Source organism: Copadichromis virginalis, linkage group LG12 (genome assembly GCF_057382275.1).
Source record: "Copadichromis virginalis isolate Kocher_CV1m ecotype Utaka linkage group LG12, C_Virginalis_male_GT1.1, whole genome shotgun sequence".
NCBI classification, from domain to species: domain Eukaryota; kingdom Metazoa; phylum Chordata; class Actinopteri; order Cichliformes; family Cichlidae; genus Copadichromis; species Copadichromis virginalis.
In genome coordinates, this window is record NC_140629.1 from 2,193,961 (window position 1) to 2,211,011 (window position 17,051).

Here is a 17,051-nt window from a genome sequence, read left to right on the forward strand (position 1 = left end):
AATCAGGTGTCACAATAAGATAATAATAATGGATTGCATTTATATGGCACACTGGTGGAGGCAAACCACAGCTGCCCTGGGGCAGACTGACAGAGGCGAGGCTGCCATATCGTGCTATCGGCCCCTCTGGCCAACACCAGTGGCCACCAGAGGACCAACACCAGTGGCCACCAGTACCCCAGAGGCGCCAATGGTGCGATATGGCAGCCTCACTTCTGTCTAGGGTAAAGTGTCTTGCCCAAGGACACAACGACCAGGACAGAGAGCTGGGGGATCGAACCGGCGACCTTCCTACACAACCAAATCCCACGTGTTGCCTTTATTTGTTATTGGTCGATACGGTACATTTTTCCACCAATAGGAAAGAGATGGCAGTCCTTTTTTTTCTAACCATTTCATACTAAACGTGATAATAGTGTTCAGAAAAAAGGATGGCTTATATATATACTTTAATCATAACTCTAGATTTAGTGGCCTGGTATTAAAATGTAAAAACTGATGTATGCTTTCAACACACTGAAATAGTGGCTGCAGCTTGTTGCTGTGTTAGCTTAAATCAGTCATGTGATTTGGAGGTGCAGCGTGAGGGTTAATAACACTCACCTTCATTCCATTTCCAGAGTGTAACAACCGACCACCTGTGTGTAATCTGAAATCCCCATGGTGAATATCCCCCCAAAATGTGCTCGGGGGGGATAAATATGCAATATATTCACTGATAGCTGTATCTGGCCTCAAAGTGTAAATACTATTAATACCTAATAAACAACACTCTCACATGCAAACCTAGGAAGGCCCCAGTGGTGGCAAGAGTTCATTTTGGGGTTGCACATGCCGCCCCTCTAGATCCGCCCGTGACGAAACGTTTCTCCCCCTGAAAACGTTATTTGGGGTTCCTGTAAATCATGAAAAGTGTTACTACTTTAATATTCAAGTCTGGGTTTTCTATTTCAAGGTGAAGTGTTTGTTGCGTGCAAAGCAACTGGGGTACAACAATACCTGATATATTGGTGTCATTTAGGTGCTTACCTCCAAGCCTTTATAGGTTTGCTGCATGATACTCGTATACCTGTGCATCTTGGTACTGAGGAGAGAAAAAAATATAGTATTTCTAAATGAAAAAAGTCACCAGGTGTTTGGCATCCAGGGGCAACAAATGAGTACAGGAAGGCTGCCCAGATTGAGTAATTAACATATTTCTTAGTAAAAATGGACTGGAAACTATTTCTGCAGTTTCTACAGAAAAGGAAAACAGAGGTAAATATGTTTACACTTCAAACTAAATTTACTAAAATGAGGTAAAATGACACAGGGACTATATTTGGTGACGTGAAGCTCATTTTTTCTTCGTTACACATTTTCACTGACTGTAATGCTAGCTTAGACCGCCAACCTTTGGGTTACAGCTAGTTAGCTATAAGCTAAGCACAACTAAGTTTGTCAGCATGAGTTTCCAGAATCGTTATTAATGTTGATATTGTGTAAATAGAGAAATAAAATCCTATATGCTGGGCATTGCCACTGAATGAGTTTGTGTTAAACACTGAGATTCATAGCACAGTAGACACAGCCCAGAAATGGCTCCCTGTTGCTACAGATCTCGGTGCATACTGCCACATGCTGTCCTTCAAAGTGTAAAAACATGACTTTAAAATAAATAAGCTCATTTGTATGTGCAGATATTAAACCCCTGTTTGAAATAGGAGTTATCTGACTCAATTCAGCTTTATTTATACAGCACCATATCATAACAACAGTTACCTCAAGGTTCCACAATTTCTTCTAAAAACAAAGTAAAAGCTTTGACACTGTACAGTCGTGACTTCAGACAGGGAAGTAGCTGTTTCAGTGCTATACAAAAGTGAAAATTGTCAAGGCTGGAACGACCAGCACAAAGTTGGGACTCAAAAGCAGACACAATAGGCAACAAGTGCAAAGCTTTATTGGACAGACGAGACAGGAGTGGAGCCCACTGCAACAGAGAGTCAAGGTGAGTCTATTAACTGACAGAAGTGGTTGCTTACTTAGACACGGCTAAGATCCAAGGTCCCAGATGGGAGGATGTTTCTGGGTGAGTGTCAGAGAGAGTCAGAGTGGAGGAAACAAGAGGTCTGACTTTGAGCAGTTGCAAAAAGCAGGATGGCAAGCTGACCTTTGAGTTTCCAGAAATCTGGGGAGGGATGAGTGGTAGAGGCCAGCAGGGGAGTTTGTCAGGCAGCAAAATGCATAACCTTGGTTTGCAAGTCAGTATCTGTTTATTTCTACTTTCCATTCACAGTTTAAAGAACAGAGAAACACTTTATCTGCACAAAGCAGATTCCCTTCTTTTTATATCCTGTCACTGAAAGTCAAACCGTCTTTCACCACCCATGGACATGTTGGAGTGAAAAACAAAGTCTGCAATGTAGGTGACATCAGGTTGGGGTTTCATCTTCCTCCATTCTCACCTGTTCCCTGCCGACACCTACATGTTCTTGCACCAGCCAGCAAAATGAACTTGAAGTTGCAGCTTTGCTACAGTTCTATTGGTTTATTGCAGTTTCACAGCTGAAGACTGAAGACTGCTGAAAGAGGCCACAAGCGCTATTAGCAATTTTCCATCATCTCTTGGCTCTGTCACATTTGGGTTACACTAATTCTTCTGCTTCCAAGATCTGCATTTGTTACAGCTGAAGATGGCATTCTTACAAAAACCTTGAATGCTGCATTTGAATGAAAGACTGTTCCTGCCTGTGACAGATGGATTGCTTTGTTGCTGTAACGGGGAAATTCTTGTTGTTTCTTGTGGTTGCTGCAGTCCTGCAATGGTCTTGGACCAGGTCTGAGTCTATGCTCTCTGGATGACTGTCTCCCTTACTGGCTCCTGGCCCTGTGTTTGAACTCGGGATTAGGTTCTGGAGGACATGCTAACTGTAAACTAGAGACTTACGCTCACACGAGTGGCAATAGGTTGTGTGACATCTGCACTGGACATATGATCTTCTGGTAGGCCTTGGTGTAATACTGTGGCTAAATCTGTCTTTGTTTTTATTGTTTATAGGTTTTAGAAAAATCGTGGCCTGGACCCACTTCGGAGGTGGGGTGCCCCCGGCCTCTCGGCCTGGGGCTCGGTCACTCAGGCACGGCTGGCTGCCGGCGGAGCTCACGGGCGCGTCACTGCAACTCCCCCTGGCTTCTGCTCCGCGGCTGCTGAGTGAGCCCTCATCTGGGACTCTCCTCAGCTCTTTCTGGGACAGTGGCGCGGCTGCCCCTCTGTTGGTCTTCCTTGGTCTCTTGTGTTCTGGGGGCCTCTGGATGTCTGGAGTTTTGATCTCCTCCATACCTGCTTCATGCCCTGGAGGACGGGGCTGTGGCCCCCCCACACCCTCTAGCAGATCATTACATGAAGGAACCTTTTAAAAACAAGCGCGTCCATGCTCACAGGTGTACACACGGGTGATCACACCCACAAACTACACCCTTTTTGGCTCCTACCTCAAAGCACACTGTGTTCTGTTGATCTTATGTGCTGCACAATAATGTTTAATATTTAGTATTTACTGTCATATTCACATATATCATTGTGATGTTGTTTATTCTATTACTCTAGTCTTCTTCTGCTTGTTTTCTTTCTTTCTCAACAGGTGATCCAGGAAAAGAAAAAGAGGGAAAAAAAGCAGATTTTCATTGTCTTTTCTCTCCATCTCTTTCCTCCTTTTTCTTGCCCTCTCCTTCTGTTAACTTTCTTCTGAACTTTTCTTCTTGTTTTTCTTTCCCATCCCCGAGTCCAGTCTGGCCTGATTACAATAACTTAGAATAAAAATAACAAATAAAGATCAAATAAACTATGACAATAAGTGGACCAGTATAGCAAAAGGCCCACTTGGGAAAGCAAATCTGTTGGGCATTTTTCTTGGCCTTCAGACAATAATTCTGATTGTTACAGTGCCAGACAGGACACACAAAAAGAAAAAAAATACAAAATATGAGTAACTGTATTCTGTTACAGTTAGCGTTTAAAAGGGTGGCATTCAGAATACAGTTACTTTGTTGAAATACATGGATTGCACGGCGGTCTTTTCCTGTTTCATATATTAGGCTATGCTCTCTCTATTTTTGGTAATTCCACGCTGGTGGAAACCCAAACAAAACACGCATTAAGAGGCTCAAATGCCTGTGTCTCAATCTGCGGGTTGAGCAACTGATCACCACCTGATGGTGGATCAGATTGCGGGGGGAGGATGCTGGACAGACCTGGCGCTCCTGAATATCACACACAAGTCTCATCCCATCCACAACCTCGTTCCCTCCCCATGGAGCTGCAATCCACTGCTGTTGCTCAATGACAACTTCACCAAACTTGTATTTTCAAAATGCCTTTGTCACAATGAATCAAACAGAGAAAAAGCCATTTTCATACTCCGTGCTGGGAATGATTAAAGGCCCATCTCTGTGAGGTGATCATTTCCTTCTTTGCCCATCTGAATAAAAGCTTAATTTAAAAGATTATTTACTCACATTGCCACATTAGATCAGCGGATTGTTAGCTGTCCTTCATCTAATTTACTCGACCAATGCACAACTCCCACATAGCAAGCAGGTCTGGCCTGGATCTGGTATCAAGCCGTCACTGCTGGTTGACTTCTGGCATGATAAGACATATGTCATCCAGATATGGGCCAGGGCTGGCACTGATGCCACTGTCTATGTGCTGGCATGCCATATTTGACTCGATTATGGTTTGGTTTATGTGGCCCAGGCTCATAGAAAACAGGTCTGGCCCGGATCCGGCATCAAGCTGGCACTTCTGACTGACTGGTGTCATGACAGAGTGTATGTCAACCAGATGTGGGCCAGGTCTGGCAATGAGGTATGTCTTCTATACACACCCCCACTGGCCTGCATGTCTACAAACTACACACTAATCTTTTAAACTCCTGGGGCACTAAACAAGGTTATCCCCATTAGTTTTTGCTTTGCTGTGGTACCACTGGCAAAAATCCCTCTCTTTTGCTGGGATTTCCCTTCTGGCACCAAATTTAAATCTCTTTGTGCAGATTATCTACTCCTATATGTCCCTGATCCAAACAACTAAACCCCAGCAATCCTATCAACTCTCCAAAAATTCAGTTTAAGGCCTTGAGGTTACAACAGTCAGATTTAGGGGATTCGTTACCATGACGCTACCCTCACTTTTCTCCAAATTATTTGGCTGCTATTTCCAAAATGAAGCAGGACTTCCAAAGATGGGCAAGTCTCCCGCTCTCACTAATAAGCAGAATCAATGTTGTGAAGATGAACATTAGGAATTAGGCTCATCCTTTACTGTTTGGTGTGAAATCTTTTAAGGATCTTTATGAAGATGGTGTGTTTTGCAACTTCACTGTTTTATCCTTCAAGTTCTCCCCACTGCCCACCTACCTCTTCTGTTACTTTCAGATTACAGACGGTGCAAGATCCCTGTTTCCCATGTTACCTGCTATAGCCCCTAAGCAGATGTGGAGAAAACTCCTTTGCCCTGATGTGCATCAAAAGTCATTTGCTTCTAATGTGCACGGCAGACTCCTTCCTGTTATTTATTCCTCAACATCTAAGGTTAAATCTGCATGACTCAGCCATGACTGGTACAAGGCAGCTCTTGTCTTTCAATGCCTTCATATGCACTCAGTTCACTCTTGCACAAGTCAAGGTTTTCAGTAGCATTCACCTATCAAAAAAGGTTTACCAGTGTCATTGACCACTGCAATAAATGTCAGATTTTACATTCCAACCACTCATATGCTTTACCACTATTTCCTTGCTTACAAGTTTTGGGAACATTATCATGACACAATTTCCAAAATATTTTCTCAACACCTGACACAGTCATCCCACTTTGCTGTCTTTGGTCTCACAGTAGAACACGACTGATTCTCTATTAATCAGCTGCAGGTCTTAGCATTTTCATAAAGTTTGGCAAGATGACACCTGATCTTCTTCTGGAAGTCCAGCGGTGCTCCCTTTAACACAGTGGCTCCAAGTTCTAGTCCAAGTGATGTATTTTAGTTTATTATAACTCCACATAATCTCATAAAGTAAGCCTATTCCTTGCCCTCGCATTTTTTTGTTAATCCTGTGTTCATTGACCCTTTCTTTCTTTAAAAAGTTTAGATTATTTATGTGCTTATTGTTCTTTTTCTTTTTTCTTGGGTTGGGGTTATATATTGATATATGTGTGTGTGTGTGTGTGTGTGTGTGTGTGTGTGTGTGTGTGTGTGTGTGTGTGTGTGTGTGTGTGTGTGTGTGTGTGTGAGTTACTATTTGCTTTTGGTTTCTTTCTCAAATGAATTCCAAAATAAGAGGTGTGGTGGGTGTGGTTTATGGCTCAACTGCAAGGTGTAGTGGGTTCAGGGGCAAGTGTGAGGGGATCATCTGCAGGTCATGGCTCCCCTATTTGAGTCACATGGTGGGACCTGCAGAGGAAAGGAGCCCAGAGCGGAACATTGTGAGCTAGTGGGCAGTGTCAGCCTGAAAAAGGCAATGTGTGAATAAAGGACTGTGAAACTTTTAACACATCTCATTCAGCCAATTAACTCTAACATGTGTTAAAGAGAAAATATATCAACATACTCTGTTTGTAGTTCTTGTGCTTTAATTGCTTGTAGCGAGACAGTGCTTTTCTATACTACCTGAGCACTCACAGTACAACTTACTGTGTTTTTCTCTGCACAGATTCCTCTGGATTCCTTCCTTGGGTGTGCAGAGATGTTGCCCTGAGTTTGAGAGTGTTGTTTGGATTCCAGATGTGTGGATTCCCTTCCTATCTGGACCTCTGGATCACTATTCCTCTTTGCACCATGCGTTTTTCCTGTTAAACTTTTAGTTAGGAGCCCTGTCTTTGAGTTTTGCTTTCCTCAGTGGCCTTGACATATATATTTTAGACATATATATATATATATATATATATATATATATATATATATATATATATATATATATATATATATATATATATATATATTAGACAACAAGGCGAGACTCGTTTGAATGCCTGTGCAACCGTTATTTTTCCTCTAAAGAACAAAACCAGTCTGCATTGTTGTTTAATTTAGCAAGAAAACTTGAAAAGAAACTTCAAAAACCATCCCAATACCCTTGATTCACTCCGCCACACTAATTCACTAATGACTCTCTGGTCTTTACCATGTGCATGAGAAACATGCCTCACCCTCTCCCAAGGTGATTTGAAAAATGGGTCGCAAAAATGGTGTCTGGTTGACTTTTTTTTTTTCAACTGGTTTATTTTTCAACTGGTGCCTTAGTGTATTTGAAATAAAATATGAATGTAGAATTACAACTTCTATACTATTAGCACAGCTCTAAAATTAATCCAAACAGTTATTGTTTCATACAGCTTTCAGACACCTTTATGATATCAGTGGGACCCTGTTGTTTGCCTCCTATACAGTGCCTCACATCAGCACTCAAAGTACACAATACATTTAGAGCTTGGTATGTACACCTCCCAACACTGTGCATCACTTAGCATGAGCAGATATGAGCATTAAGGTGAATCTTGGGTGACAGCAAGAGAAAACGAGCATTTCAAGGCAAGGGTTAGAGAATTAAGCTGATCAAAAGTATCACTGAACAGGAATACTGGGCTTCTGTGGGAAGTTTTTGCACAGTCTACCAGGTTCTGATAACTACAACTTCATAAACAATTTTAAATGTGTAAGTCAAAGCTGAGGCTGCAGAGGCACTGATGGGAGGCCACACTAAAAGGCTGAAACGGTTACATTGTGGTTGGCACATTCATTGAGCGGTGTAACCCAATGCCCCTTTTCTCTGCAGAGATACGGGAACAGGAACAGGAAGACCAGCTTGTGGTTTACGAATCGAAAATCAGCAATGGAAATGTTTTTGACTCCACTGGTGGCTGTGCTAGTTCTGCAAAACAGAATGCATGAGTGATTTAAGAAATAACTAAATGAGTGTAAAACTGGGTGGTATTGGTGGCAGATGTCTGTGGTAACTCTAAAACCAGCTGAGTGCGAGCGTAAACACACCACACTGAGAGTCAGGTGAATGTTAATACAATAAATCATCAGCTCTGCCCTCATGTGTTCATCTGAAATTACTTCATGATAAATGATAGTGTTTGTTTCTGCTGATGGCTGATCAATTAATCATGCAGATTAACAGCCACACCCATCGCCCACACTCTGTGTGTGAGGCAAGAAATGAGTCACAGGATTTGGCATAGGCAGGGTTTCCTTTATGTTCTTTAGATTGAGCAGGAAAAAGCTTCACCAGCTGCAGACTGCTTGGTATGGTACCCAGGTAAGCAGCACAAACTTGTTTTGATTTGTTTTCAGCTGCTAGACTGTCTTTGCTTATTATAATCATGAAATATGGCTGTTTGTGTGTTCAGATGCATGAAAAATGGGGAAAAAGGGTTTCCTTTTTCTCTCTCTTGAAACTGTTCTGTTCTTAGACGCATGTTTGTGGTGTTCCCAGCTGTCACTGTGCCACTTTCATTTCAGTAGACTGCTGTTTAACAAATATATGAAAGTGATCAGAAAAGGAATGAAATATAGTCAGAAATAATTACCTTGACGTTTTAATTATTCGATGAATATTTGATTATTATTAAAAGAAATGCTGGCATTTAAAAAAATGAAACCTAAACATTTCTGTAGCAGCTACAGTGTGTGTAATGAACATACTGCAGGAGCAGAACGATGACAGGGGTTGTGTACACACAGGTGCAGCGTTCGATACTGTCGACCATAATATCCTATTAGAGCGATTAGAACATGCTGTAGGTATTACAGGTACTGCACTGCAGTGGTTTGTATCATATCTATCTAATAGACTCCAGTTTGTGCATGTAAATGGAGAGTCCTCTTCACACACTGAGGTTAATTATGGAGTTCCACAGGGTTCAGTGCTAGGACCAATTCTGTTTACATTATACATGCTTCCCTTAGGCAGCATCATTAGAAGACATAGCATACATTTACACTGCTATGCTGATGACACCCAGCTCTGCCCCTGAAAAGCTTAGAAATATGGTATCTAAGCAGATTCTTACTCTGGATGGCATTACCTTGGCCTCCAGTAACGCTGTGAGGAACCTTGGAGTCATTTTTGACCAGGACATGTCCTTCAATGCACATATTAAACAAATATGTAAGACTGCTTTCTTCCATTTGTGCAACATCTCTAAAATTAGAAATATCCTGTCTCAGAGTGACGCTGAAAAACTAGTTCATGCATTTTTATTTACTGGCTTTTAATACAGCATGAGAGTTATTTGTTAATTCATAGTTGGTGTTTGCTTTTAATACTCTAAGTTGTTTTATTATGTATGTTGTATTCTTGTACAGCACTTTGGTCAACGCTCCTGTTGTAATTAAATGTGCTATATAAATAATTAAACTATTAAACTATTAAACTATGCATTTATTACTTCCAGGCTGGACGACTGTAATTCATTATTATCAGGATGTCCTAAAAACTCACTGAAAAGCCTTCAGCTAATCCAAAATGCTGCAGCAAGAGTCCTGACAGGGACTAGAAAGAGAGAGCAGATTTCTCCTGTTTTGGCTTCCTGTTAAATCCAGAATTCAAAATCCTGCTCCTCACATACAAGGTCTTAAATAATCAGGCCCCATCTTATCTTAATGACCTTGTAGTACCATATCACCCTATCAGAGCACTTCGCTCTCGCTCTGCAGGCCTACTTGTTGTTCCTAGAGTATTTAAAAGTAGAATGGGAGGCAGAGCCTTCAGTTTTCAGGCCCCTCTTCTGTGGAACCAGCTTCCAGTTTGGATTCAGGAGACAGACACTATCTCTACTTTCAAGATTAGGCTTCAAACTTTCCTTTTTGCTAAAGCATATAGTTAGCAGTGTTGGGAAGGTTACTTTTAAAATGTATTCCATTACAGAATACATGCCCCAAAATGTATTCTGTAACGTATTCCGTTACGTTACTCAATGACAGTAACGTATTCTGAATACTTTGGATTACTTAATATATTATCATGCTTTTTACAACAACGTGAATGTACTATTGCTGTGTGATTTATTACTATTACTGAAGGTCCGCGACTCCGAACTGTAGTAAAGGGACCTCTGACTAATACGGCGGGGTCCCTGTCGGCTCGTAGCCGAAAAATAGCTTTACTTTGTTGTGTGGGTCAATTTTTCTTGCCAGAGACAGAGAGAGGCGTTGAAAGGCTCCAACGGAACTTATTGTTTTCGGAGGAAAACACGAACACGGTGTACAGTCGAGTCTTAATAGCTTACTTACAACTGGGCTCGTCAGGCTCTCTTCTTGGCTGCAGTGGTTATTATTATATTTACATGCTTCCAGCTCCCGTTTCTGCTCGATGACAACTCGTACCTTTCCACTTCCTCCTCGCGCTCACAGACACATAACGTGTATGGCAGTGCATTCTCCCTGCAACACGGACTACACTGCCCATGATGCTACATTCTTTAGAGCTATGCTTGTAGCCTTCTGCCTGTTAGCTTAGCACAACAACAACAACAACGAAAAGGCGCTCTCTCACCCAGGAAACACGCAGTCGCAGAGAGAGAGAGAGCGTCGCCCTGTAACCATGGCAACCGTAACGCTGCTGCCGCCTGGATCAACAGAACGTAGCTGTCAAACAAAACCCAAACAGTCCTGACCCGCGACAATATGAAACAGGAAAGTACCGCAGTGTAATCCATTTATTTCAACAAAGTAACTGTATTCTGAATACCACCTTTTTGAACGGTAACTGTAACGGAATACAGTTACTCATATTTTGTATTCTAAATACGTAACGGCGGTACATGTATTCCGTTACTCCACAACACTGATAGTTAGGGTTGGACCAGGTGACCCTGAATCCTCCCTTAGTTATGCTGCAATAGGTGTAGGCTGCTGCATTGAATCATATCTGTTATTAACCTCTGTCTCTCTTCCACAGCATGTCTTTATCCTGTCTTCCTTCTCTCACCCCAACCAATCACAGCAGATGGCCCCGCCCCTCCCTGAGCCTGGTTCTGCTGGAGGTTTCTTCCTGTTAAAAGGGAGTTTTTCCTTCCCACTGTCGCCAAAGTGCTGCTCATAGGGGGTCATATGATTGTTGGGTTTTCTCTGTATCTATGAAGCGCGTTGAGGCGAATTTTGTTGTGATTTGGTGCTATATAAATAAAATTGAATTGAACAGGTGTCATGTACGAACAGCAATTTTCCATATTAGATCTAAAATAAAATAAAATGAAACTGTTGCTACATGCCTGCCACAGTTTCTGTCTTGGTTGATTACATCTTGCCCATGTGCAGTTCCTGCACTGATGAGAGTGTGTGAAAGTAATATTTCTGATCTACCCTTCCTTCCCTTTTAGTGTTCCATACCATTGATCGGTGGCCTTTTGACCTGGAATACACCCAGCAGCCATGACAACATCTGGTCCCAGGGCCTGCTTTATTCTCACCTTGCATGTTGTCATTTTTCTCTCACTGCTGTTCTACAACAGCTTCTTGACCCACCGCGAGCTGCAGAGTTACCCCAACGGTGCTCATGGAGACATCAGGATTCTGGTGTGGCACTGGCCGTTTGGCCGCTCCTACAGTCTGGACGGGAACAAATGCCTCAAGATGTATAACATCAGCCGTTGTTTACTCACTGATGACAGAGCTGACTTCTCTGCTGCCGACGTGGTTGTGTTCCACCACTATGAGCTGAGCAGAGGTCTTTCATCTGTGCCCCTACACCTGGATCGACCTACGTCTCAGCACTGGGTGTGGATGTCCTTGGAACCTCCTGTCAATAATGTGAACCTCACACATTTCAACGGCCTCTTTAACTGGACGATGAGCTACAGGCGTGATGCAGACATATCCATTCCTTATGGGCAAACAATGCTGGGAGGTGATAATCTAAGTTTTCCAGCTGCTCCAAATCGCTCCTGCTTTGCCAGCTGGGTGGTCAGCAAATACAAGCCTCAACAGACTCGGGCTGCTTTTTATCAAAGACTAAAGAAGCATATCCCCATAGAGGTGTATGGCAGGTGGAACAAGAAACCCTTGCCAGACAAGAAGCTTTTGCCCACCATTTCAAACTGTCTGTTCTACCTTTCTTTTGAGAACTCTGAGAAAAAAGACTACATCAGTGAGAAACTCTGGAGGAACGCTTTTCAAGCAGGGGCTGTACCAGTGGTTCTCGGCCCCAACAAGGCCACCTACGAAGCCATGACCCCCCCACATTCCTTTATCCATGTAGCTGATTTCAATAGCCCAGCTGATCTGGCAACATATCTGAAGGTTTTGTCTGCAGACAGGCAGGCCTATGAGAAATACTTGGAGTGGCACAACACCTACCGAATTAAAACCTACAGTGACTGGAGAGAAAGGCTGTGTCAGATCTGTGTCAGGTATCCCAGTTTACCAGCCAGGAAAGTCTACCACGACCTGGACAGCTGGGTGAACGGCTAGTGTCTGATTTCTTCACCAAAGGTTTCAGACTGCGGATTCTGCTGAGTTTCCACATGCAAATGTAAAATGCAGAACACTTGAAGTACAGTGGAAGAGAATTTGTTGCACAGTCAGTTAATTTTGGTAAACGGTGAGAAACTGCAAGTTGAAGCAGGTGGGTAGGTTGCTAATAATCACGTTACACATGTTCGAACTACAGGTAAACGTGCCACTGAACAAGAAGCACGGTTTTTGTTAGTACTGACTGCTGGTGTGCAGTATCGTCTCAAAGGACATGAGCGATGGCAGATACACACTACAGATACATTTCATTACATGGTACCAGACTGAAATAATAATTCAGGGCTCCATGCTGGGCCACTGTGTTTTATTTAGGGCTATTCTTTGTGAGCAGTAGCAGATATTCTCCTGCCACTGCTGGACATTTCTCTGCTGTTTATCAGAATATTGGTGCCCCTTCCTTGGAAGGCGCATTAACATTTGCTTACTTTGTTCAATGCCACTTGTTCAAATGTTCTTGATGTTCCTTAGTGCACTAGACCTAAAACTGATCGCTGGTTACACGATGTCACTCGGGCCTCAGAAGGACGTGCAGGAAAGCGGAAAGAAAATGGAAAAAAGATCAACTCCAGATCTCCTTTCATATGTTAGGAGGAGCCCTGTTTCTTTATCAGGATGCTGTTCGAAAAGCAAAACTAAGTATTTATCAGATATCATCTCTAACTACAGCTACACGCCCTGTGTCTTATTCAACATCATTAATTCTGTTGTCAACCCTCCACTCACCACACATTCACCCATTTCCCCAAAAACAATCAGTTCTGTCTCTAAACTCCCCTTCCTGTCCAAAATCCTGGAAAAAGCTCCAGATTAATGACATCTCAGAAACATTCAGCCTGGTTTTAAAGCGCTACATAGCACCGAGCTTGTGCTTTTAAACGTTTTTAATGATCTTTTATTAATTGCTGACTCTGGTAACTCTGCTATTTTAGTGCTTTTAGATCTAAGTGCGGCATTTGATACAGTGGATCATGGGATTCTCTTATCATGACTGGAGAGCTGTGTGGGTATTAAAGGAACTGCATGGTTCAGATCTTATTTAACTGATAGAAGTTTTTCTGTCAGGTTTGGTGGCTCTTCATCCTCATGATGAAGGCTCTAAAAGTTTTGCTAGACGGCCTTGCCCATATGGAAAAGAAATAGTAAAAACTTATATGATTTACTCATGAAAGTGGCCACTTTCTCATTACTTTCATATATTGTTCCAGTAAGTATCCAAAACATACAAGTTTCATTATATAATTTTTCAAGGGATCTTACATCTGTTTTCACTCTTGTATGCTTTTCATACAAGTTTCACACAAGACGGAACAAACTTTATAAGGTTTATAAATATCTTTTCCATATGGGTGATGACATTAAATCATGGTTTGCATTAAATCTTTTGAATGTAAATGATCAAAAAACTGAGATTGAACTATTTGGACCTTCTGAGCCTCACTCTTCTCTTAAGGTTGACCTTGGTGCTCTGGAAAGTCCAGAGGTCCCTTTGCAAAGAATCTTCGAGTGTTCTTTGATGACAGTTTTTCATTTGAGAAAAAATAAATTCTGAACAAGCCCGACTCTTGACAGGCTCTCGTAAACACAACCACATTTCCCCGGTCTTGCTTCGTTGACACTGGCTTCCAGTACGTTGTAGAATTGATTTTAACATTTTATTGCTTGTTTTTAAATCTCTAAATGGATTAGCTCCATCATACCTCTCTGATCTGGTAACTAAAAATACTCCAAACAGAACTCTCAGGCAGCTGATAAGTTGCTTCTAGCTGTCCCTGGCAGCAGGCTAAAACACAGAGGAGATCGGGGCGATCGCTGCGCCCAAACTTTGGATCATCTTCATATTAGGATCTCTCCCACACTCGACATTTTTAAAACCTTTCTGAAAACACATTTTTACTGAGTGTTGTTTTGTTCTTTGTGTGTTTGATCTACTTTTCACTTTTTTACTATGTACGGCACGCTGGCCAACCTGTGTTGTTTTCAAATGTGCTTATAAATAAATTGATTGATTGATTGTGTGGTTTAAAAGAATTCACCTTAATGGTATTATTGGATGTCTGCTATGTAATAATAAAATGAGAGTGCCATCAGTTAAATATGCATTTTTCGTCTTTTTGGCATTTGATGACAATTTTAATGGCAAATGGAGCTGGAGAGTGTCGCTGTTTGTACAAAAGATGCACGGGCAGAACAACCGGACATTTTTAACATATGTTGTTATTAACGTGATAATTTCCAGTTTGAAATACTGAAAATGATGTGTGTGTCTGATAGACGAGTCTGTCTTAACACAGAGTTTTCAAGGTGTGTGAAGGCCACCATCCAATCAGCCAGAGTATATGTGTACATATGTGGAAATATCAGAATGAAACAGAACATAGACACAAATAGGCTGTGTCTATTTTTTGTGTTTTTAGCTGACTTGCTCTCTGCACTTCAACATTTAGCTGCATCTGTTTTTTAAACTCTCATTTTCACCACCGTTCCACTGACACAGACACGATTTGCTGAGAGACGAAGGATGACACGGACTAATTTGGTGCTGGTTGGAGCTTCCGTTTAAAGTTGTATTGAATGTTTCTAAAGCATGCTATGATATGCAGGGTTTTCACACGGTTTGGTGCATTTGCTCTGTGAACGAGGTCCATTGTCTCGCTGCAGTGTGAACCGTTTTTCACAAGATGCAAAGCAGAATGTGAAGCATTTCTCTGAAGCATAAAGTGCCACTTCCTCCTGATGAGGGTGGAGTTGATTCAGTGTCCAAATCTCTACATCATCAAAAACTTGGTGCTCGGCTCTTTCTTTGTGAAATGCCGGTTTGTCACAAGTCAAGTCAGCCAGTGATTGTTAGTTATTGGATGAATAAAGAGAATAACAAACAATGAAAATGTGGTGTGTGTTATTTCAGCGATAGATGTGATGGGTGCGTCGATGACTGAGATAAAAGCATGTGGTTTCACACTCAGATCCACCCCTCACTAATTCAAACTCTCTGTGTGGAGGTTGGGACAAAAACCTCAGAGTCGAGACTTCATTATACCACAACATCACTGCGGGCATGTTTCACCCCCTGTGGTTTCATCTTCTATGAGTGTCTGAGTTTCTGTTTTTAATGTGATGATCTTTTAAAATGACTACAATTAATACAAATGGCCCATCAACATCATGGGTGAGGTATATACAAATAAACAATACACTTCAAATAAAATTGCCAAGAGCAGCTGGTAAGAGTCTTATAGTATAATATATATGTCCCAGTGTTTTGAGTTTTACATTATTATTGGACTTTGATTTTGTCATCATTTATCATTTCTAGTCTTTTGTTACAATGTTACAATTCTTAGTCTTCTGGTTCTGTCTCTGTGGGCCATGGTTGTGGTCGATCCTGTCAGCTGTATCCCCTTGTGAAGTCAGCGCCTCTGTGTTATGTTTCCTGTTTTACTTTGAAAGTCTATGTCTTATGTCAGTGCTTCTGGTTTTGCTTCCCTTGTTCTGTTCAGTTTGTTTCTATTTAGTTTGAATGCTTGTATTTATAAATTGGTTTATCTTCACATAAAACCACCCTCTACAATGGATATACTTATGAATTGGAGTGTTATATGGAATTCCACATTGTAACATTTTTTTTTTCATACTTTAATTACATTTATGCACATATTACAATCTCTCGTTGGGAGACAACATTAGTGCAACAACATCTTGAAAAGGTTGAATAAGAAACCAAACGAAAAAAAAACCAAAACAAAACAAAACAAAAACACATATATACATATACATAAATATATGAAGGCCATTTTTATGACATATAACAGTTTCCTTTCTGCGAACACTTTAACATACATGTGGCTTACTTAGTACACCAAAAACACAATCATTCAAAGGATAGAGATTGAGTCCCATTGTCGCATATCAAAGCAGCCTCTTTACATGAATCCCTCAGTAATTCTAAAGATGACAAAAAAGATTTTAATTCAATTTTCAATACAGTTAGGGAAGGTCTTTTACTTTGCCATTTGCATTTGTGTATGTGGTATTTGCCCATAATTATCACCACCTTGTGTAGCATGGACAGTTCCTTAGATGGATCACCATTATTATATAAAACTTGTGTTAGAGTCAGTGGGGTCATCCCATCTATTCTTATACTCAACCAGTCTACTAGATCTTGCCAAAAGTCAGTTGTTACTGAGCAGGAAAAAAACAAATGATCAATACTTTCCACATTTTGTGAACAAAATCCACATGGCTCTACCTCAAACCCAAACCTTTTTTTAAGCATTTCAGCTGCTGGGTAATATCCATTAATTATTTTAAATTGCATTTCTTTGACTTTGGGGGGGATAGGCCATTTTAAAAAGTGCGTATATTTGTTCGTTAATTCCACATTGTAACATGGATAGACAGACAGATTTCAAAACAGCCAGCTGGAATGTTAAAGGGTTGAATAACGGGATTAAGAGGAAGAAAATATTAACATATCTAAAGTTACCAAGAGTTGATATAGCCTTTATTTAAGAAATGCACATGTGTAAGTCA

The 17,051-nt window shown here is 41.3% G+C and overlaps 1 protein-coding gene across 1 annotated transcript; it reads left to right on the forward strand.

The window, feature by feature from the left end:
• The first annotated feature begins 11,417 nt into the window (after positions 1–11,417).
• LOC146696237 (alpha-(1,3)-fucosyltransferase 7) lies at positions 11,418–12,455 on the forward strand. Its single transcript, XM_085474084.1, has one exon. It carries the CDS (start codon positions 11,418–11,420, stop codon positions 12,453–12,455), a length of 1,038 nt encoding a protein of 345 aa, XP_085330210.1.
• The last annotated feature ends 4,596 nt before the right edge of the window (positions 12,456–17,051 follow it).

Coding starts and splice junctions, on each gene's coding strand:
- LOC146696237 (XM_085474084.1), top strand. CDS start 11,418: ATGACAACATCTGGTCCCAGGGCCTGCTTTATTCTCACCTTGCATGTT.